The 23376-nt window shown below is 46.4% G+C and overlaps 2 protein-coding genes across 5 annotated transcripts in view; both read right to left on the reverse strand.

Moving 5' to 3' along the window:
- Positions 1 to 88: 88 nt before the first annotated feature.
- SH3BGRL3 (SH3 domain binding glutamate rich protein like 3) lies at positions 89 to 3781 on the reverse strand. The gene is made up of 3 exons (XM_080800443.1): positions 1455 to 3781; positions 633 to 800; positions 89 to 511 (listed from the first exon to the last, which is right to left on the reverse strand). The coding sequence occupies exons 1-3, from the start codon at positions 1500 to 1502 to the stop codon at positions 446 to 448; spliced, it is 282 nt and encodes a 93-aa protein (XP_080656569.1). The 5' UTR covers positions 1503 to 3781; the 3' UTR covers positions 89 to 445.
- The window catches only part of CEP85 (centrosomal protein 85), a 32163-nt gene continuing 11629 nt past the window's right edge, over positions 2843 to 23376 (reverse strand). For 2 of the 4 annotated variants that reach the window (XM_080800439.1, XM_080800440.1), the window contains exons 4-14: positions 18325 to 19019; positions 17379 to 17512; positions 16834 to 16951; positions 15691 to 15876; positions 11724 to 11876; positions 11343 to 11494; positions 10128 to 10242; positions 9193 to 9243; positions 6396 to 6503; positions 5040 to 5265; positions 2843 to 4534 (exon numbers count right to left, since the gene is read on the reverse strand). In XM_080800439.1, the coding sequence (XP_080656565.1) occupies positions 4374 to 4534; positions 5040 to 5265; positions 6396 to 6503; positions 9193 to 9243; positions 10128 to 10242; positions 11343 to 11494; positions 11724 to 11876; positions 15691 to 15876; positions 16834 to 16951; positions 17379 to 17512; positions 18325 to 19019 (2099 nt within the window). In that variant the 3' untranslated portion in view covers positions 2843 to 4373. Of the gene's footprint in view, positions 4535 to 4762; positions 5266 to 6395; positions 6504 to 9192; positions 9244 to 10127; positions 10243 to 11342; positions 11495 to 11723; positions 11877 to 15690; positions 15877 to 16833; positions 16952 to 17378; positions 17513 to 18324; positions 19020 to 23376 lie in introns of those variants that run through there. The other 2 variants (XM_080800437.1, XM_080800438.1) reach the window with 1 other exon arrangement.

The following is a 23376-nucleotide window of genomic DNA, read 5'->3' on the forward strand; positions in this document are numbered from 1 at the left end:
AGCTGCCCTCAGGAGCACAGGCTCAGCACAGTCCCATCTACCAGCCTCGCTCAGAGCAAGAGCCCAGGTCATATCAAACAGACACGCTGTCAGTGGAATGGGACATTTAATTGTCTCTAGGGTGCTCCCAGGACGGGGAATGCGGGGCCTTTGGCAGAGCCCTGGCTAATGGAACCAGCAAAGGCACCCATCAGCCAGTGCCAGGCAGGGTGGCAGCCTCAGGGCCTGGCTGAGGACAGCCAGCACTTGGGCTGTTGCTTAAGACAATTTCTGAAACTAGTGGGTAAGGAATGTTGCCTTTGAACAGAGAGGGGAGGAGAAGGGGCTTGGGTTGGGGGGAAAGATTCCAAGGTCAGAAGGTTTAAGGATAACAGGGAGTTGGTCAAAAGGTCCTTCATGGCCGGGCGGTGGCTGGGGGGTATGTGGTGACGGGAGTCCAGCGGGCTCAGGCCAGCTTCAGGAACTCCTGCAGTGTGTTTTGTTCCACAGCCTCCACGAAGAGCTCATAGTCCTAGGGGAGGGGAGGGGAGAGGCGGTCACCTGAGTGCTGGCATTTTGTCTCAGGTCTGACTCTGACTTCTGACTCAGAAGTCCTCCTACACTTCCCCACTCCCAGCCCCCGGGGCCCATACCCCACAGTACTGGTCCCCGTTGACAATCTGGGGTGGGGTGGCCTTGGGGTTGCCCGCCAGGGCTCGCATCTCATCCCGCAGGGCGTTGTCCTGGGAGATGTCCACTAGCTGGTACTGGATGCGCTTCCCATCCAGGATGCGGGTCACCTCGCTCTGCTGGGACTTGATCTGGGGGTAGAGGGCGGGCAGGGGTTAGTGAGCAGGCTGGAGGACTGACGGGGGAACCCTGGGCAGAAAGAAAGCGGCTGTGGCCAGTAGTTTTTGTCCCCCTCCACAGCCTGGGCCAGCGTTCTGGCCACTAGGGAGTTAGGACGATGAGTCAGGCTTGCGGTGGTGCAGGATGAGAGGGACCACCAGGCGGAGGAGAGTCAGAACGAAGAAGGGAAGTGGGATAAAGTTCGGGGGGGGGTGCGGGGGAGAGAGGAGCTCAGCGAGGGGAAGGCAGGGCTCGCTTGGGTGGACGCTGGTAAGGGGCCACCCCCGCCCAGGTACACACAAATTGGAGGAGACGAAGGGCACCATCAGGACGTGATGGGGTGGTAGTGGGGTTGCAGGGAGTGCATGTGGGAGCAACGGGATGGGCGTGGGCAGCTCGTGCTGGGGCTGCTAAGGCTCCAGGACGCCCAAAAGAGGGGTTCGAGTGTGGAGCCCACCTCGGGACGGGACCCCAGAGCCCGAGCCCGGCACCTAGTCGCCACCCCCCCCCCGTCCTGCCCCCGCCCGTCCTGCCCCCGCCCTGGGGGTGGGTCTCGGGCACCGGGCCGTAGCGCCCAGACTGGGCGGGCCGCGCTCCCCGGCAGCGCGGCCCAGGCGTGCACTCACTTCGCGGGAGCCGGTGACCGACGTGCTGTAGACGCGCAGGCCGCTCATGCTGCGGGTGGACGGGCAAGCCGACAGGCGGACGGACGGCTGTAGCGGGAGCTGCACGGCCTAAAGACGACGCCGCGGCGCTCGGGAGCGGTTTCCTTCCTGCTCAGCCCGCGAGTCACCGCTCTCGGGACCAATGGGCGGCACGGGTAGGCGTGCGGCCGGGGCGGAGCCTGCGCGACCCCGCCCTGCGCGCCGCTGTCCCCCTCCCCTCCCCCTTCAGTGGCCGGGCTCGCCAAGGACCTCAGGGCTCAGCGAGGTCGCCCCCTTCGGCTTTCCCCAGATCTGGGGCTCAGTGTGAGACTGAGTAGCAGCCTGGGTGGCTGGAAAGGCCAGGGAAGGGAGGGTGACGGTGTGACAAAGGCCGCCGCCTCAGCCTCCCCTGGGCTAGCTGCACCCAGCTACCCACCCCTTGGTGCCACGATAGCGCAGCGCAGCTCAGAGCTTTGAAGGCTTGGGCCGTTTTGGAACGTACAGTGCCTTGGCTAGGGAACCTCACTCTAAGGGACCCCCCTCCCACAGTCCCCAGGGTGACACTCACACCTGGCTAACCCCATGGCACACCAAAACAGCCCCCCCCCCCCCGAAGATTTCCCCAAAAGTTCCTCTTCACTCAGGCAGGTTTAGACAAGGAAGGGTGGTGGCCAGAGACAGGGCCACACCCTCAAGGCACCAGATGGAAGCCAAGGTAAGAGGCTGCTAGCTCTAGAAAGGGTGGAGGCAGAGGCTGGCCAGCACTCCTGAGAGCCTGGCCCACCCTCGTGAAATATCCACAGATGATCTTAGGGTGGCCCTAGCTCAACCTCAACTCCAGATGGCATTCTAAAGCTGCTCCTGCTCCCAGAAAAAATGGGAAGGGGTTCAGAGGGAGCAGACTTCAGCAACCAGTCCAAATCTGGAGGCTTGGCTGGCTGTCTGGGGTGGGACAGGATTCCCCTCACAAGTCCTCCCCAGGTCCAGGGCTTGAATGGCAGCCCAGGAAGATAACCCCAGCTCCCTAAAGCAAACAGTGCCCTGCCTGGCTCCAGAGAAGCCACCTCCTCACAGCAACCTAGAGGCAGCTGACTTCCTCTCAGAAGATTACGGAAACTCTTTCCAATGACAGACTTGCTCAATGACTCGGGGCAACTTCACCCAATAGAAAGTCGTGTGGGAAGATCTCTTATTTGTCCCCACAGAGAACAGAGGAGCGGAAGTGGTAGAAACAGCCGTGAGGCTGGACCTGCCAAAGGTTCCTCCTTGCTGCCATCTGGGGAACTTGGCTGAACACCCAGCCCTTGGCCCCAACAAGCCAAAATGAAGGGTGGAGTAAGGGATGGTGATGATGGTGATGGAAAACTGAAGAGTTTGTTAAATATTTTATTTTGTAATCAAAATAGGCAATACAAACCAGTAGACATAACAAGGATTCATATAAATAACTGCTTATAAACTTTGAGGAAAAATACCCGTGAGCATGGTGGCTGGGCTCCCAACACAGGGTGGAGACCAACCAGGCAGCTCTGCTTTTAGGAGGCAGGAAGGAGCCCAGAGGCTGAGGGGGACGGCTGGGTGGGGCTGTTCTGAATGGAAGGGATACATCACTCCATAAATAAGACACAGAATTGTAAAAACACTTAAGGAGTCTCATTCAGACCCAAGAGTGAGGTTCAGGATGCTTCTCTGACTGCTCAAGGCTTACCAACAAATTCCTGGTGGCTGGCTCCGCGATTGCTCAGTGCTCCTGCACACCCTTCCAAAGCCCTGGCTGGCTTGGCTCCAGATCTAGTGCAGGCCTAGGGCCAGCCCAACAACCAGATACAAACAATTGTGTTGTGAGATGCTCCCTAAATGAGGAGGCAAGAGAAACCGAAAAGCAGAGGATCCAAAGGCCCCAAACAAAACCCAGCAAATAAGCTATACCTTAGAGCCAAACTATACTGGGTACTCTGAACTCTCAAGAAGCCGCAGAGCAAGAAAGGGAAAGGACCCTGCCCACAAACAAAAGAGAGGCACAAGTCAGGGCTGGAAGCCAGCCCTTAAACACCAGGAGGAGGCGGCGAGCAGCTTGACAGTTGCCCCGTGGTATTCTAGGGGAAAATCCTGCTCAAATCCAGAACCATAAAGAAGAGTTTCCAAGGGGGCTACCTGACTGGCCTGAGAACAAAAGAGAAGGGAGCTAACCACATGGCCAGGCCCCCAAAGGACAGGGCAGCTGGAGAGTGGGGCATCCTACAAAATGGCATGACAGCACAGATGGAGGAGGCCTGGATAGAATTCTAGTGGCTACTTTGCTAATAAACAGATCACCCTGAGGTGTCTGTGAGAACAAGAGCCCTGAGGAAGCAGCAGTGGGACCAGGCCTAAGAACACCCAAGAAAGCCAGCTCAGATCCCAGGCAGGCTGGCCTACTGGCCTGAGAATTCTCACATGGCCATCATGACTGGTACTCAGACTTTCCATGCCCTTTTACTGAACTCTGGCCATCAGCAGGACCAAGGTATGGAGTGGGAATGAATACGGATCCATCCCAGAGGATGGAAAAGGGAAATGAGCAGCCTGTTTAACTTTGCCATCAGCCAGGGGCTGGAACAGTCTGTGAGGACTTATCAGGCAACCTGCAGAAGTTAATTAGTAACTCACCCTCAAAGGGTAAATCCAGATGACAGGACAAATGCAATCCAACAATGCAAAGCCAGAGTGGGGCAGGGCAGGCACAGTTCCTTAATAAGCTCACTGCCCCAGATGCAGGTTCTTTACCCCCGCCACCCCTTCTCTCCGGGAATAGCAGCAGACAGGAGGCAAGAGATTGTCAGGGCAGAACCTGGGCAGACTGGTGCTCAACAGACCAGATCTTCCCTGGGGGAACAGAGTGTGTGTCACCCCCAGCATTCTTCACTGTGTAACACAGTTTTCTCCCATATCCTGGGCATATCTGTCTGACATGGTGGTCCTTAAGTCCTCGATGTCACGGCGCAGCTGTTGAACCTCTTCTAGTTTCCTCTTGATCACATCCGGCTTCTGCAAATCCAGCTGAGTCCCCGGGTGCTGTGCAGCTGAGTAGGAGAGCATTTCAAGAGAATGTTAGTGAGTCAGTTAGGAGGTGCTTTCATGGAGGGGACAGTATGGATAAGTAGTTCTCTGAGGCCCATGATCGGGGGACATGGCACATTGTTTCAAGCAGCCTCCATGCTGGGCTTGAACTCATGACCCTGAATGAGATCAAGACCTGAGTCAAAATCAGGAGTCGGATGCTTAATCCACTGAGCTACCCAGGTATCCCAGGACACAGCAACCTTTTAAAAAAGCAAATGGAATAGTGGGCTGAAAACTCGCTGCCTCAGGGCCATTTTTTGTTTGTCCTGCATTCAGGTATCCGATCTGTTTCCAAAACAGATTTACTGTCTACTCTGCTAAACACGTTAGTTAACTCCCAGCGGGCAGTGACCAGGCCTACAAAGCCTTGTTCACACATTACCATAAAGATGGGAAAGTTGGGTGGGGGTGACAAGAGAATGAAAGCCACTCTTTCCTGCGTCCCAGACTGGCCTGAAGACTCACAGTGAATGCCCAGGAGCAGGGAGAGATTGGGGTCATGGCCCTGGGCCCTCTGGGTCACAATGCTACAGACAGCCTGCAGATCTTGAAGGCAACTGGCCAACTCGTGGTGCAGCTCAAATGCCAGCTGGGCTGTGTCTGGTGAAGACGGGGACCCTGGTTGTGCCTGGCGTAGGTGTTCCTGGAGTGTCAGATTCTTCTCAATCAGGTCCTGGTTCTGCACTGAAAGCTGAGTAGATAGATGGGCAAACATGTTAAACCACGCCCAGGGAAGGGCAGAATATCTGTACCTGTGTGTGGCTATGTATGAGTCACAGGTGATACCCCCCTCCTAACCCCTAACAACAGGCTTAGCACTCCCCCAATTCCCAAATTGGGCCTAAATTCTCCTGTAGGTAGGTCGGGCCTATAGGGTTCCAGCACTGGAGAGGAAACCACTCCCCAGCAGACTCTGAGTCACCAGCCTCCAGGTTTCTGTTGAGGAACCAGAGAAGACACTCCCGCCCCTCGGAACTCTATCTGAAGCCAGTCCCTCAGCCAACTCTGTTAACCAGGCTATTAGAGAAGGCTTAACGTGAACTGTGAAATCTGAGGAGACACTGGTTTCAATCTCTCCCTGCCACCCTGACAAAAGTGGCCACCGGCCAGCCCGATCAGAGTGTGTTAGAGGAATAAAGGGGGCAAGAAAGACAACAATACAGCTAGCAGCCAGCCACTGGGTGGGGGTTGGAGAAACTAGAAAGCTGGAGAACACAGTGCTAGAATGTGTCCTGCCTTTTCACACCTTCACCTCAGTGGAGTCAAGCTTCTCTATAAAGACCAGCTACTCATGTATGTCCGTGTCTCCTTCCCTCTCTCTCCCTTAACACCTTGACCCATTCTCCCCTCCCTACCTCTATTCTGATTTAAAGACACTGAATACAGTTCCTTCTCTAGTCCCAGCCCTTCACCCCCACTGGGCCATGTGACAATCCCAGCTCGGAGATTCTTTTGTAGGTCAGTGAACTTGGTCACCCCTTGCTGACAGCTCTGTTTATTCCATGAGGACACCAAGCTCTCAGTCTTCTTGAACCCTCCCTCCCCAACCCCACAAACCTGTGGCTACGGAAAGACAACAGGGAGACAGACAGACTTCTCACATCCAAAAAGCATTCCTGGGTAACTATGGCCATTTTAAGAAGGGCTTAGGACCTTTAATATAAGGGATAGTGCAATGTCCCTTCCCATTCTTCTGCCAAAAAACCTCAGGAGGGACTGTCAGACATGAGGGCTCTTGTGGAAGTAGGGATGGGAGACGTGGTTCACAGAGCAAGCAGGTTTGTGGAGGCAGTACACAGAAGCGAAGCTGATGCCGCTCACCTCCTTCACGGCTGTGCGTAGCTGCTGCAGAGCTGTCTCCCTCCGCTGGGCCTCCTCTTTCAGGGCCTGGCTTGTTCCTTCTTCCTGAGCCACTTCTTGCTCTAGGGTCTGAATGGTAGGATTACACAGAAGTAGCAGCAAATCTGGTTCAGACTGTATCACCTCTGGCCTGGGCTACACAGTAAAGCCCCACCCAACACACACACACTGCTGGGAGACGACCTTAGAATGGCCCTGATCTGCTACTTCCCTTTGAAACCCTCCTGTAGTCACTGACCATGTACTCACTAGAGGCCAGCTTCTCAGCAGGGCATTCCAGGCCAGTTTGTCCCTTACCTACTTTTCTAGCCATATCTTTTTCTACCTTCCCCACAGCCTCCACTCTAGTCACATCAAATGACTGAAAGCCTTCATTCCCAAAGGCTCCAGCTCCAATGCTGTTGTGTACTCTCCTTCCCCTTTGCACAGGCTACTCTTCCCTGCCTGTCACCCAGGAAATCTTCAAGGCCCACCTGAGCCTTCCTCTATCTGCAAATCAGAACCTATTAATTGTACTCTCACCCTGCTACTCATACCTCTGTCATGGTTCATTTGTACATTCGTTGGCTGTGCATGTGATTCCTACCCACCCCCATAACTTTCTTGAGGGCAGGGAATATCCATTCAGTTCAGCTCAGTATTTACTGAGCAGTTACTGTGACACTCACTGAGGATACTGAGGACACAAACAATACCTGTCTTTGAGGAGCTCATAGCCAAAGCCCTTGAGAATACTGTATACTAAATGCTTCTGACAGAGATAAAGGGAAGGAGAGGGCTCCCACAGGCACCTAATCTAGTTGGGAGGGAGGGAGGGAGGAAGAGTGTGTGTTTGTGTACAGATGGTCAGGGTCAGGGAGAGGGAGGTATTTATGTTTGCTATTTTTTTGCCTTTCATTCTATTCATTCCAACCCCCTCCCCCAATTTTGAAACTTACTTGAATCAAGTATTTAAAAGTTTTCTGAATTTTCAATTTTGTATTAATAAAAAAATGTAATTGCCAAAGAAGAACATCTCATCACCATGAAATACCCTAGGCGGCCATTTTGAATCTACCTGATTCCAGCAAATTCACCTGATACCTTAATTTGCCTGAGGAATTTCACCATGGGTAAATGTACCACTTAAGTGTTGGGCTTTATCAACCTTTGTGGAACCTGTGGGTTCCAGGAAATGTATGTGAGATCCATTAGAAACTCTACCAAGAATCTGGGATTTTAAATGGGTATAAACACTCACTAGGCTTGACTATCCTTACAGGACTTGAAATAGGGGAACTAGACAGACACAGTCTGACCCACATGATGGCAAAGGCAGAATTGCAGCTTTGAGCTGTTCTCAGAGTGAGTGTATTTCAATTGTTTTGATGTGAAAACCTCTTTTGGAGTCCAAAGACAACCTGAGTAAACCTGCTTTACCTAGGATTTCTTTTTCTTTCTTTTTTTTTTTTTTTAAGATTTTTTATTTCTTTATTTGGCAGACAGAGATCACAAGTAGGCAGAGAGGCAGGCAGAGAAAGAAAGGGAAGCAGGCTCACTGCTGAGCAGAGAGCCTGATGCGAGGTTCGATCCCAGGACCCTGGGATCATGACCTGACCCGAAGGCAGAGGCTTTAACCCACTGAGCCACCCAGGTGCACCCCCCGACCTTTTTTTATTTTTAAGATTTTTTATTTATACCTACCTAGGATTTCTTGGGAGAATCCAATTAAGGACACCTCCCCCACCCACATACACACACTCTCTGACCAAGAATAGAAACCAAGAATCATCTTTAATTTTTCCTTATTCTTTAACTCCCTACATCTTGTCAATCACTGATTCCTCTCAATTTTACCTTCTAAAATTCACTTAACTCTGTTCCCTCACATCTCCTCATTATGCTGCCTTATGCCAGGTTCCTCCATCTCTCACCAGGATTTGCAATATTCCTCCAGCTTCCAGCCCTGCCTCTCTCCAAATGCCACTCTTCTTTCCACACTCAAGCCTGAGTTGCAAACCTAATTACATCACATCCAAATTAAATTCTATACTAGATTCCCATGGGGCGCCTGGGTGGACTCAGTCAGTTAAACATCTGGCTCTTGATTTCAGCTTAAGTCATGATCTCAGAATCCTGGGATTGAGCCCTGCATCAGCCTCCACACTTACTGGGAAGTCTGCTTGAGATTCTCTCTCCCCCTCTCCCTCTGCCCCTCCCCTTGCTTATGAAATAAATAAATAAGTCTCTGAAATAAATAAATACATCTTTATAGTAGATTCTCATCACCTATCAAAAGAATAAAAGCAAACTTAGTTGGAAAGATGAAGCCCTCTGTAGCCCAGTTGCTATTCACCACCTTACTTCGACAATATCGAACTGCTTGCCGCTTTGTGTGCAAACTCTGTTTCATGCCTCCATGTTCCCATCAGTACTATTCCTTCTATCTGGAATTCCAAAACCAACCGAACCAGCTCTTCTTCTTTGCCTGGCTAACTCTTCCTCCTCCTCCCAGGCTCATCATCTCCAGAAATCCTTCTTTAACCTCCCCTGCTCTGAGTGACTCTTCCACGTTCCTCCAAAGTAACATGGACATTGAGCTCACAAGACTATGCTAAAACCCCTTCCCACAATGACTGTAGGCGAAAAGCATTGACCGGGTCTCATTCTTGCTATACTCCCAACACTGAGCAAATTGTATGACACAGAATAAAGAGTTGGCTAAATTCTAGAGATTCTGTCAAGTCCTGCGTACCACATCGCAAGGACACCAGCTCACCTGTACTTGTAAACGCAGCTGATCCATCTTTTGCTGTTGCTTCTCCACAATCTGAAAGGCAAAGTTATCAAGGAAGGCTATAAGCACGGGCTGATGGTGAGGTCGGACTGCAAGAAACTACACAAGGATCTGTAGTCTGGCTATTAGCCCACTGGCTATAGCAATCAACAGCGAAACCGGGGTGAAGACAATTTAGTTCTACTTACAGAAGTATAATCCAGACTCCCTGTCCTAGCTAACTAGCTTCACACTTCTGTGTTCTACTCACAAAGAGGTTTAAACAGGAATGTGGTGTGGACCTATAACCACTACTGTGGGGAAGGGGGATCCCACCCTGATGGGTGGAATGAACTTCATATATAACCAGAGTATATTTTGGTTCTTTAGTAAAGGACATGACTAAAAATTCAGTTTAGTGAAGTCTATCCTATCCAGGGCTGTGATGGATGCTAGTATTTATAGCTTTGGTCACACTGACTGTCTAAGGAGAGAACCTGAACAGGCCCAGTTTCCTGTCCTCTGAGACCTCAGGTATTCTCTGAACCATTTCTGGGTCTTCTTTTTTGCTAACCTGACATCAGTCTCACCAACAGGTTTGGAGACTTTCTTCTCTGCTGAATTAGGGCCACCTCACTGGTTAGAACTCTGCCCAATGCAACAGGTCTGTAAGGGGCCTAAGCATGAATGAAATGCACCAAGCTTCAATGCACCATTTTGGAGCATCTAGTTTGGACGTTCAGAAGCATATCCTCCCCTAACTCTGCTTGCCTGTCATAAGGATAAATCCCTAAATGCAAAGATTATGCAGCGGTGACTTCTCAGAAAAGGGAGGAAAGCTCTGGCCCAGGGCCAGAAATTCATGGTTCCTTCCCAGTACACAATCTTTTCTTTCCTCTCAGCCTGCCCTCTATTGCTGCCTGGACACACTCCGTCACCTTTCGAAGGGAATCACATTCTTTCTGCCAGGACTCCATTTCCACCTTTGGACCTTCTCCCTGTTGGGCTGGACCTTCTCCACTGGCCTCCTCCACACTCTGCTTATCTTGCAGGCTGAAAAACAGTGACCTCTTTAAGAATTTTGAAGTCAGACAGATGTGGCTTTGACTCCTGATTCCATTATTTACTGAATATTTTGGGCAAGACACTTAGGTGCTTCCAACTTGTAGCTGGGCATAATGTTAGGTCTGTTATAACATAGGGTGTGTCACACACAAGCTGCGTAATGCGTTAGTTCCCTTCTCTAGAGGCCAGCATCTATCTAATGTGCCACCAATTCTCTACCCGCTCAAAGCTCTTTTATATTTGTTTTGATATTTAAAAATAAACATTCATCACATGTATTTAGATTATAAAAGTCATACATGTATAGTGCAGAAATTTTGGAAAATACAAAAAACCCCTTTTTTCTTGACACACAAAGTCTAGGGCAGAGTCGACTTTGACCCCAATCTCTCTTTTAACTCCAACCAATGGTCTCCTCCAACAGATCCCCACAATCACTTTCATCATGGTTCATCTGCTGAGATAAACAGGGCCACTGTGATAGAATATGGGATGAGAAATCCAATCCACCCCATTAGAAACTGGATTTGGTTCAAGAGGCTGTTGAAACACAGCCATCACATTTACAGAAACTGCAACTAATATGTAAGAAGCTCTCAAGATACCCTGAGAGAGTACATTATGGCATCTTGTTTTGTTCTTAGAACCTGTTATGACCATCGGGAACAATCCCTAGGGCTGAAGAGAAACAGATGTTCCTGGTAGCCTTTATCTTACAACCTTCAAAATGTAGATAAACCCCCTCCTTTCCCAGTTCTTAACACCAGGATCTGCTTTGCAAATATACAGATAGCTAATTTCCCAGTTTACAAAGTGGTTCCCTTCATTCAACACATACATGCTCAGAAATTACCACCCAGTATTATGCTGGAGCACTAGGTTGGACCTTCCAAAGGATACAGTAACAAGCCCCCACTGCACCACTACATCCTCCCCTCTCCATCTCAAAGACCTATTCCTTACCCATAAGCAGCTTTCCTATTACTCACATTCCAAAGAAAAGTAAAGTGATTTGCCCAAAGTCACACAGGTAGTGAGTGGGGTAAACTTAGCTCTGCTCTTTTCCTCAGCCACACTGGGGTATTTACCTATGTCTAGTGGAGAGTTCTGCTCCTTTGTGTCTTAGGCTTTCCAGTTGAACCTCCTTCTCTCTGCAGGCTGCCTGGGTCTCCTCCAGCAAACTCTCCAGCTCAGTCACTCTCTCCTGCAGCTCTGTACTCTTCAACTCAGAATCCTTAAGCTGAGAGATAAGATCCCACGCTCAGGTCAACAAGCCAAGGAAGACTGTCTGGGTATCCCAAAAACTTGGCAGTTGAGTTGCAAACTTGACACATGTGAGTCTGGACATGACTCCTTTGGGTTTTTCCTTTCAGGAAACCACAGTGTAACTGTGTACAGGAGAGGCTGAGACAGTGCCCCTGCTTGGCTACTCCCTGCTTGCCCCAGGTATGCCCAGATATTGCTGCTACCTGCTGGCTCTGCTTCTGATGGTCTTCCAGGGTGGGCAGGTCAGCCAGGTAGCGTTCCAAGGTCTCAATACGCTGCTGCTTCTCCCGGTTCTGTTCTGATTCCTTCTGACATTTCTTTTTCAAATTATTGATATGCTTATCACGACCCTTTACCTAGGGAAAGAAGTGTCAAGAATCTGTCTCCACTGACTCCTCTAGGACTCTGAACATCACATTTTTTCTGAAGTGACCACTGTCTCTGCCCTTAGGACTGTAAATGTTCTACTACAATGAAGGCAGGGAGGTGATCAAATTTTACCATTTAAGATTAGGGCATAAACTGTAGAGTTAACACACCTGAACTTTCCAATCAAGGGTAGGGAAAGTTTTTAAAAACTGGTAGCACTTCTATATACAGGCATACCTGGGCGACAATGCGGGTTTGGTTCCAGACCACTGTGACAAAGCGAACATCACGATAAAGCAGGTTAAATGAATTTTTTGGCTTCCCAGTTCATGTAAAAGTTATGTTTACACTATTTTCTAGTCTATGAAGTGTGCGATAGCATTATATCTAAAACAACAATGTACATGTCTTTAAAAATATTTAATTGCTGGGACGCCTGGGTGGCACAGCTGGTTAACCATCCAACTCTTGGTTTCAGCTCAGGTTATGATCTCAGGGCTGTGAGCTCAAGCCCCGCATTAGGCTCCACACTCAACATGGAGTCTGCTTAAAACTCTCTCTCCCTCTCCTCCCCCAACTGCTTAAGACTTAAGACTCTCTCTCCCGCTCCTCCCCCAAAATAAATCTGAAACAAAACAAAACACCCCAAAACCCAAAAAAACCCAAAACCAAACTTTATTGCTAAAACATACTATTCATCATCTGAGCTTTCAGTAAGTCTTAATCACTGATCACAGATCATTATAACAGACATAAAATAATGAAAAAGTTTGAAATATTGCAAAAATTACCAAAATATGACACAGAGACATGAAGCGAGCAAATGCTGTTGGAAAAATGGAACCAACAGATTTATTCAAAGCAGGGTTGCCAAAAACCTTCAATCTGTAAAAAACACAGTATCTGAGAAACACAATAAAGTGAAGTACAATAAAACAAGGCATGTCTGTTAAAAAGAATCTGTCTGGTTTTTGTCCTGGGTTCCTGGCTGGGGAGAAAACTTCTAAACTCTTAGAATTTCCCAAATAATAAGAGTGTCTTTGTTATTTATAGTGGTCTGGTCTGTCCCGGTGTCCCTAAACACCACACAATTTAAAAGTTTAGCAATCATCTGGAAGGGTTAATGAGACTCTAAACTTCTAGAAGAAGGAACTGTGTCTAATTTGCTCATTATCATAGCCGCAATATGATGTGCCAAGCACGATGCCTGGCACACAGTGGGCACGAACCAGATTTGCTGAATGGAGACTTTTCTTTACTATTATGTTTTTTATTTTGGGTTATGAAAAAAGGATGCTGAAGGAAGCAAGAGAAAGCAGAGAGAAAGGTGGATCTCCTGATGTCAAAAGGAATCAAAGACCTAATTTAATCCAAAGATAAGAAAGTACTAAGAGTAGATACCTGAAAATCAGCCAAAGGCTTTACTCCAGGTATAACCCGTACCCTTTCAAGCTCTAAACCAGTGATTCCTACATTTTAATATGCTTCAGACTCAACTGGGAAGCTTATTGAAAATGCTGATATCCCTGAGAAATCTCCCTCTTCTGATTTCTCCAGAGAATAAATATCCAGTCTCTTGTTGGAGAAATCTTTAAATTAAAAAAAATGGTAGACTGGGCACCTGGGTGGCTCAGTGGGTTAAGCCTCTGCCTTCAGCTCGGGTCATGATCTCAGGGTCCTGGGATCGAGCCCCGCATCAGGCTCTCTGCTCGGCGGGAAGCCTGCTTCCCTCCCACTCTCTGCCTGCCTCTCAGCCTACTTGTGATCTCTGTCTGTCAAATAAATAAATAAAATCTTTAAAAAAAGTGGTGGATGTTTATCCACTGAGATGTTTATCTCTTCTCCCCTTCAAAATATCTCTAAAATGACAGAAAGGAAATAAAATACTAATTTTAAAAAGTTAATAGGAGACAAAAGTGTATGAGAGATTTCAATGTGTTTATAGAAGATCAAAGAGAGCAGATAAATTACTTAAGAGAAGAGTTATAACCTGCAGTGGGAATTACAGACAACTTGGTAAACACTGTGCCCTTCAAACCCCACAAGTACCTCTGTATTTGAAGTACCAGATATGTCTGTGGCAGGTATCAGCCATAGATCTGAAAACAGGGCACTCACTGGAAATCTACATACAGGTTAGCTGGCTACCATTTTTACCCTAGATTTTCCCAACAGGAGACTGGTGGAGATTTATTCTCTGGAGAAATCAGATGAGGGAGATTCCAAACTCAGGGATATTAGTCAAAGTAGAGAGAGTGCAGCACTGGTTTAAAGTAAGTGTAAGTAAAAATCTATGTACAGAACTGGGGTACTCTAAGCCTAATCTCCTTCTCAGTATTGAGATCCTAAAGGCCAAAAGCATTCTTGTCCTTAGCCTCCCAACTAGGCAACAGGCTCAAGATTGATTTTTTTCTGGACGGAGTTGTTTAAGACATTCAGATACTATTATTTGTTGGTTCCCAAGTGAGAAGGCAGTCTAAATCTGATTATCCTATAATGCAGTCCATGAGGAAATTACCATGAACCCAGAGCTCCTATCCAGCTTTTAAATATTTCATTCTTAAACATGAGTGCCCATTCATTCAAGAATCACCAAGCCTCTAACACGAGAGATACTAAAACAAAAGGACACGTTCTGAAAATAAAACAAAACCAAAAAACAAGAAACAACACTATAAGCAGAGGCAGACATCCCAAAAGATATAATCAATATCATCAGAGAGAGAAGATACTGCACCCATGAAACAAAAACAGCAAAAACCTCAAGAATACTACTCAGAAATACAGGGGTTTATGCCAGAGAAAAAGAGTTAAGGATGGAAATCTTTGTGGAGTGGGGTTGGGTACAGAGCTAAGTTTTATTATAAACATACTGGTATTAGATTATTTAACTTAGATACATGTATTTTGACTAAAAGTTTCTTTTTTAACAAGCCTCTAAATCCTTGATATACTAGTGGCACCAACACCACCTGGGAGCTTGATAAAAATGCAGGACCTCAGGCACACCCCACCTCAGAAGTACTAAATCTGGATCTGTGTTTTATTTTATTTAAGAAAAAAAGATGTTATTTTTAAGCAATCTTTACACCCAACGTGGGGCTCAAATTCACAACCCCGAGATCAAGAGTCATACGCTCCACTAACTGAGCCAGCCAGGTGCCTCTGGATCTGCATTTTAAACAAGATAACCCAGTGATTCTTCAGCACATTAGAGTTTAAGCAGCACTGCTCTGTTGATTTTGATGCATGTGGTCCAGAGCTAAACATTACTAAACTGGCCCTCCAAGACCATTTGCATTACAGCAAGCTACGAAACAGAAGCAAAAGATTTTAAATCAGCTCCTTCTATGATGACCAATCTTACCCTAAGGCAATTCTAAGAGCCTTGGAAAAATGTAAAAATTCCCAAAGTGGCTGCACACACGGAATTCTTTTCTACTTTTTAGGAGAATAAGGGAAAACCAGGCTGAATGATGTAAATTTACCATAGATGTTTAAACATCTTACAATAGTACCATCTGGTATGACTGCCCAGGCTGGTTTTCTATCCAGGTCAGTTGGAGGCCCATCACAACCAGGGGCAGTGAGGGACTTTGTGGCAGTTTTGTGGAGATAAAGCAAAAAGGGGGAGTACCATTTCTAACAGAACAGTCCTGCACGAAAAGTCAATGTAGGATATCACCCAACTGGTTCCTCCTAGTTCCAAGGATGGAGGCCAGAAACAGCTTAGGATTTGTCAAGAGAAGGCTGACTGCCAACTCCTTTGTGAATGAGAAAGCTACCAACTCCTTAGCTCACCCTTTCTTCCTGTTTCTTCCCTTCCTCTGAGTGCTTCTGCAACGCCACTTTGAGTGATTCTCTGATGAGCTGAATTTCAACTTCTGAAGCAGAGAGTTTCTTTTCAAGCTCGATCTTTTCTTTGTTCAGGGCTTCTGTCTTCTGTGCAAATTGTGCACGTAAGAAAGTGTTCTCTCGCTGCAATTCCTGCATAAAGATTCTCAATACATAACAGTTCCTCACCCTTACAGTCCCATGTACTTTACTTATCCTCGATCTACTTTGTGGTCAAATATCATCTTTCTCTAAGAATTTCCTCAAGCAGTGCTTCTCACAGTGTAGTCCTAGGACTAACATCTTCAGCATTACCTGGGGATTTGTCAGAAATAAAAATTCTTGAGCCCAACTCCAAGCCCACTGACTCAGAAACTGGTGATGGGCCTCAACAATCTGTTTCAACAAGCCCTCCAGGTGATTCTGAAGCACACTCACATTTCCTCCTCTACTCATTCTCTATATGATCTTGGGCAAAAGTTCTTCCTCACTCTTGGGCCTCAATTTTTTCACCAGTAAATTAGAGAACTGCACCAGTTTTTATATAAGGGTCTTTCTCACTCTAACATTCTGATTCTATAAGATAGAACACCATCTTAACAGGCCCACTACGTGGCAAAGCCAGTACTATAATCTGTTTAATACTCATCACTCAAAAGCCCATATTGCAGAAGAAGTAAGCAAAGCAAGCTTTTCTAGGAGCCACTGCCCTCAGTGAAAATATGGCTTCCTTTACTTGCTCCTAGACATGGAAAAATTAAAAAATGAGAATAGCTCTAAATCCCATTACCTCTGCCTCTCCCTCCATTTGGCTACAGCTGGTAGATTAAGACTTATCAGAACATCACCCAGTTCAAGAAGCTTACTATGTACCTTGCTCTGCCTTCGTTTTTTTCCCAAGTATGTTCTGACACCAAGGCATACCTGATTCTACCCTCCACAAAGGCAGAACGAGGGATGTTTTATAATTAGGATGCCTACCCTTTTAAGGGCGAGGACACCTTATATCACTTGATCCCTTTTCTATCTCCTGGATACCTAGTAGTGCCAAGCAAAGGGAAGACACTGAGTTATGACAACCAGAATGCCATTCTGGCTGCCAATGCTTACCTGCAGCCTCAGCAAGCAGACATCCCCAAAGGGGGCAGGGCGGCCCAAAAGGGCACTGTGGACTTGCAGTTCACTTTCTCGTACTTTCTGCTCCAGCTGAGAGATGTGTTTCCTCTGCCTGCAAAAGCCAGTAGAATGAAGTCCAGGGTACTGACACTAACCCACTGGCAACATGAGCCCCCGCTTTCCTTAAGTGGATACAATTCATACTACATAAACCAAAAAAGGCCTTGTGTCTGGACAGTACTGTCTTGCTGAAGGAGGAAGAGCAAATAAGAAAGCTGACTTGGGGGAAATGAAAGATCAGCTACAAAGGACTGGCTGCCCGCTTCGGGTACTCCCAGAGTCCCTGCAGAGCATACACAATTGGCCTATCCCATTACTCAAATACAGAACTAGGTTGCTTGTCAACCTAGCCCTATCATGAAGGAAGGCACGGACCCAAACAGAGAGGGATGTGCTACCCTTGGAGAGACCTCATTAGGTGCCCTCAGTGTGGGCTGGGAGAGCAGAGCCTGGTACTAGGGCACCCCTGGACCTCTTACTTGTCAATGAGGAGTTCCTTTTCCTTCAGAAGGTGTTCATTACTGTTTAAGATGCTGATCCACTGCGCTGGTTCTAATGTGGGCAGTGATGGAGCAAAAGCAGCAGGATGGTGGCAGATGGCTCCATTCTGAAGCTGGAAGACAAGGAGGCCCAGAGGGGCTTGACCTTGACCCACAGGCACCTGGAAAGCACCTGAGCAGTAACCAGCTGGGTCTCTAGTCAGGGCTCACTGTGGCTCAGCTGAGGAGGCCCAGTGTTTATGAAATAATTTTAGCTCTGATGCATGACTGGAAAGAACCTGCCAGGGAGACTTCTGCCAATTGGACACTCCCTGCTCATGAAGGCTCTAGTTTCTAAGAAAAGGTCACTTATCTTTCATTATCTGGCAAGAGAGGCAAACCAGGAGCTAAGATGTCCTCACCAACCAGGAAAGGAGAATAAGTCTTGCTTTTTTCCTTTCCACTCTTAAGCAGCACAAGGCTTTTTTTTAAAAAAACACAAAATTAGTATAATGGAAGAAACACAGGGGTTCAGAGATGGTTTTTAAACCCTAGCTCTGCTACTTACCAGCTTTGTGACCCTGGACAGATTACTTATTCTAAGAACCTGGTAAATTTCTACATTTACCTCATCAAAGTGCTACAAGGATTAAGTTAAGATTCCGTATGTGAAAGTAGCTAGCCTACTGATACATAAGTACACAATCAGGGTTAATGTCACACCTTTTGGGGTCTTCTGTCATAACTCTACTCTGGAGGACCCATCTGGTGTTTAATTAGACGACCAACATATTCAATAGCATTCACAAGCCTTCATTTCCCATCTATAAATATCTTCCATCTTTCTTACAATGTTTTCTTTAGAGTCAAAACTTATAGGACAAAACCTATATAATTCTAAGATCTGCAAAGAACCCACAAAATCCAACAAAAGAAGGGTCTCTACCTGCATTTGTTCCATCTGTAAACGGATCAACTCCAGCTGCTGCCGACAAGTGCTGAGCTCGCAAGATCGCTCATGCGGGTGCCAAGGGTCAGGGTTCGGCTGCCATACCTGAGAGGGTAGAGGCTTGGAGAAGCCAGGAGCAGGTTGGAGTCCCAAAGGGAGCACTCCACTGCTATTAGGGTGAGGTCCATTCCGCTCACATACCACCCCACTGCCCGGTGCCTTCTTGGTCTCAGGCAACACTTTGTATAACTCCTTGTTCGTGTCAGCTCTTGGGTTGTGAAAGTGGACTTGGTAGTGGGGATCAGAATAAAGTGTCTCCATCATTGCCGACTGATTAAGGGTAGACTCCATACTGGGAATATCAAACTTCCTCACCTCTTCTTCTCTTTCATGGCCCACTGTTGGAAACCAGGACTGCTCAATTCCATTTTCTCCAGTAGCACCACAAAGATACATGAAATCTCTAGACAAGCCAGGAGAACGTTTCATTGCACCAAGGTCTCCATTTCTTGTCATCCCCACACTTTCAGCCAGCCCTGACAAAGGGAGTTTGGAGGAACAGAGTCCAGCAGGTATAGAATTTGGCTTGACAGGAGAGGTCCCCAAAGTGGAAGGTATCACATGGGCTGTTGGAATGGTTATGTGGCTTTTGATGGGCTGGAAAGAAGGGCTGCTACTTGAGCTACAAAAATCTGCAAAGAGAATAATTTTCCGTAAGTCAAAACTGAAGCAGCAGGATTTCTCTCTCTCTCTCTTTTAAAAGATCTTATTTATTTGACAGAGAGACAGAGAGCACAAGTAGGCAGAGCAGTAGGCACAGGGAGAGGAAAGAGGCTCTCTGCTGAGTAGGGAGCCTGACGTGGGGCTCGATCCCTGGACCCTGGGATCATAACCTGAGCTGAAGGCAGCCACTTAACGACTGAGCCACCCAGGCACCCCAGCAGCAGAATTTCTTGAGTTTGGCTGCTGTGCCAGATGTTCTCTCCTGACTTGAGACCAAGCACAATAGATACTATCATCATGAGTATCAGGCAGAGGCAGCCTAACTGAGAAGTTATGTGTATTCTAGGATCTTAAATGCCACTCACAAGGTAAACCAACAAAAGGCAACATTAGCTTTATTTTTAACTTACACTCTGTCCTTTTTATTTGAAAAAAAATTTTGCCAGTCAACAAACAAAGCTGAGAAACGAATTTAAAACCAAAAAGCAAAAACCAAAAAACCACTTACTTAAGGGAAATGGATTAGGTCCTACTCTTCTGGGAGCTGGGCAACTCTCAAGCTACGATCCAATCCAATAAAAATATTCTTTCCAAGGGCTGCCAAAATTCTCTGTGGCCTCCAAAAGCTTCCCAGTGAAGGTAAGTAATGAATCTGAACTATCCGAAGAAAAGGCAAAGTGGATAGATAGTTCTGCTCTGTGTCCAGGACAGGGAGTACAGCATCTGAATCAGGATTCTATTCTCTCCCCCACACCCCAGACCTGACTGCCTGGATATGTGAAGTTATTCTTAGTAACTCTCAGGTTTCACTCTAGCACAGGGAGCACTCTCAAGTGGGTACACACTGAAATCCTCTATTTTATATTTTGCCTTTCACTTCCCGCTTGTTTATATCCAACTGTGACTTTTCACTTTTCGTTCATACTCAATTTCTGCTTCCTTTAGCTCTTGCCTGGTTTTGGAGGACACTCTCTTGTTAGACCTGCTACAGAAGGTACACATTTCTACATTATTTCCAACTTTCAAGTGCTACTCTGAAAAAGACTATAGGGTCATGGAATTAATGTGTCAAGGCAGTGGGCTGAAAGCAAACAAGACAGTAATGTCAGGAAACATACCTGTTACCTTCAGCAGGGAGTAAACTGAGTAAGGGGACAAGGAATACAAATGTCTTCCTTTTTCTTTTTTTTTTTTTTCCTTTTAATTTATTTGACAGGGAGATAGAGAGTGAGCACAAGTAGGCACAGAGGCAGGCAGAGGGAGAGGGAGAAGCAGGCTCCCTGCTGAGCAAGGAGCCCAATGTGGGACTCGATCCCAGGACTCTGGGATCATGACCTGAGCCGAAGGCAGCCGCTTAACTGACTGAGCCACCCAGGCACTCCGTCTTCCTTTTTCAACTATGTCCAGTACTCTTTCCAAACCAAGCACATCTACCATGAAGAGTGGACAACCAATTTAATTCATTTCTTTTTTCTTTCCATCAAACAACACAGAACACACTCAGCTAATGAGGACAGATACTATAACCTTTCCCAGAATTACTACACATCAGCTACCATCTTCTCATATGGGTTTGTAAGTAGCTCTTTAAAACCATGGACACCTGGGTGGCTCAGCTGGTTGAGTGTCAACTCTTGATTTTGGCTGAGGTCATGATGTCAGGATTGAGGGACTGAGCCCCACATCAAACTCCATGCTCAGAGCAGAATCTGCTTGAGATTCTCTCCTTCTCCCTTGGTGCCCCCCCCCAACCGCCCCAACCCCACCGCTCATGTTGTCTCTAAAATAAATGAATAAATATAATCTTTTTTTTTTTTTTTAGATTTTTATTTATTTAACACAGAGAGATCACAAGCAGGCAGAGAGAGAGGAGGAAGCAGGCTCCCGCCGAGCAGAGAGCCCGATGTGGGGCTCGATCTCAGGACCCTGAGATCATGACTTGAGCAGAAGGCAGAGGCCTAACCCACTGAGCCACCCAGGTGCCCCCCTCCTTTTTTTTTTTTAGAATGAATAAATATAATCTTAACAACAACAACAAAAAAAAAGGCAGCGCCTGGATGGTTCAGTTGGTTAAGTGTCCAATTCTTGGTTTCAGCTTAGGTCATGATCTCATGGCTGAGGGATCAAACCCTGCAACAGGCTCTGTGCTCAGCACAGAGTCTGTTTCAGATTCTCTCTCCCTTTTCCTTCTGTGTACATGTTCTAAAAAATAATCTTTTAAAAAACAAACAAACACAGAAACAATCCCCCCCCCCAAAAAAAACAAAAACCATGGACATGCCAAATTATCCCTTATAATGTATGGGATAAGGCAAAGTATCTAATTTCCTATACTTAGATGATCTTGGGGATATATATAAAAGGCCATACTAAAACAAAACAACAGTAATTTCTGATAAACGTGTCTGCTTCTAAGGACCAAGAACATTTCAGAGGCAAAGGACAGTTTTTGATGTCCCATAACTTATACATAGGAATAGGCAACAGGCTAAAGTAGACTGTGGTGATGAAAATTTCCAAGAATAGCAAGCTCTCTACTTGAAACCCTCTGTAACAGCAGCATAATATTCACTCTCACCAAGGGTCTCTGCTCTCAAAGTATAATTATGGAACAGAAGATTGTGAAGTTGTAGCATATGAAGGACTGGTATTGTGCTGAACTTTATAACACCTCTTCCATTCTCCATCTACAGCACCACCCACTCTCAAGACTCACCAAATTCAGTTTTGAGCCCATAACCCCCAAAGTAGTAATGACAAAACCAAAGCCTGGAAAGGTATCAAATGACCCAGAACTTCTAATTTTCCAGAAGTGTGGTTGATCCACTGATAAAAGAATAAAAATCTTTTTCAGCATGTCACTTATCTATTAAGTTTATTTATAAACTGGCATTCTTTTTTTTTTTTTTTTAAGAATTTATTTATTTATTTGACAGAAAGATAGAGAGCACAAGTTGGCAGAGTGGCAGGCAAGGGAGAGGGAGAAGCAGGCTCTCTGCTGAGCAGGGACCCCAGGATCCTGAGATCATCACCTTAGCTGAAGGTAGCCACTTAACTGACTGAGCCACCCAGGGACCCAGAAAACTGGCAATTCTGACAAACTGCTATAAAATGTCAAGTTACACCTTAAGTCTGGTTTGTATTTTGAAACATTTTGAAGCAAAACAGCAACACTCATTTTTTCTTTGAAGATTTTATTTATTTATTTGAGAGAGAGGGAGAGAATAAGCACAAGCAGGGGGAGAGACAGAGGGAGAGAGAGAAGCTGAGCAGGGAGCCTGATATGGGACTCAATCCCAGGACCCCTGAATTGTCACCTAAGCTGAAGGCAGACATTAACCAACTGAGCCACTCAGGTGTCCCACAACACTCATTTTCAAAATGGCCACTTACCTTGTACAATTTTCAAAGACTCAAAATTTAGTGTATGGGATATGTGATTTTTAGAAATTTAGTGTATGGGATATGTTGGGGTTTCGCCACTTTAAGGATATTCATAATTCTAAATCTCTCCTCTCTTCAACCATACCCTCTGCCCCACTCCCTAATTCTTTCTAAAAACCATGCTTTCTTAGTGAAGGGTAGATTTAGCTATTACTAAATCTTGATCACTTCTGTCTATATCCCTTACTGGTTTATGAAGTAAGGGAGTCTGAACTAAGCCAGTTAACTACTGCAGTCTTTAGCAAAAAGCTGAAAGTCTTCTGATATCTCCAGTATCCACCTCTACTCCATCCCTTACAATTCTTCAAGGTAAAACATTTTAATGAAGGGTAGAATCAAAAGCAAACCTGTTCACTTTAAAGATGAAAGAATGAAAAAAAGAAGATGCAACAATGAACTATATTTTATACCAGTCATAAGGGTTCTTGTCAACCGGGCTCCGAATAAAACCAAGCAAGATGGATGAACACAATGAGCAAGGGTTAAGATAAAGACCACTGTACGTAACAAACATGGCAGATAAGACATCTTAGATCCTTTATTTTTTTCAAAGATTTATTTATTTATTTATTTAGAGGGAGTGTGTGTGTAGAAGTGGGGGGAGAAGGAGATAATCTCGAGCAGAGTGCACTGAATGTGGAGTCTGATGAAGGGCTCAATCTCACAATCTCACCCTGAGATCAGGACCTGGGCTGAAATCCAAAGTTGGACTCTTAACTGACTGAGCCACCCAGGTGCCCCACCTTGGATCCTTTAAAAAAAAAAGAAAAAAAAAAAAAGGCACCACATCAAAGCTACTATAATTTAAAAAGAATGCACTACACAGGAAATATTCCCCCCTCAAAGGAATAAAAAGCACAGAATCTGTGTAACAACGTGACT

This window comes from Martes martes, assembly GCF_963455335.1.
Source record: "Martes martes genome assembly, chromosome: 4".
NCBI lineage: Eukaryota > Metazoa > Chordata > Mammalia > Carnivora > Mustelidae > Martes > Martes martes.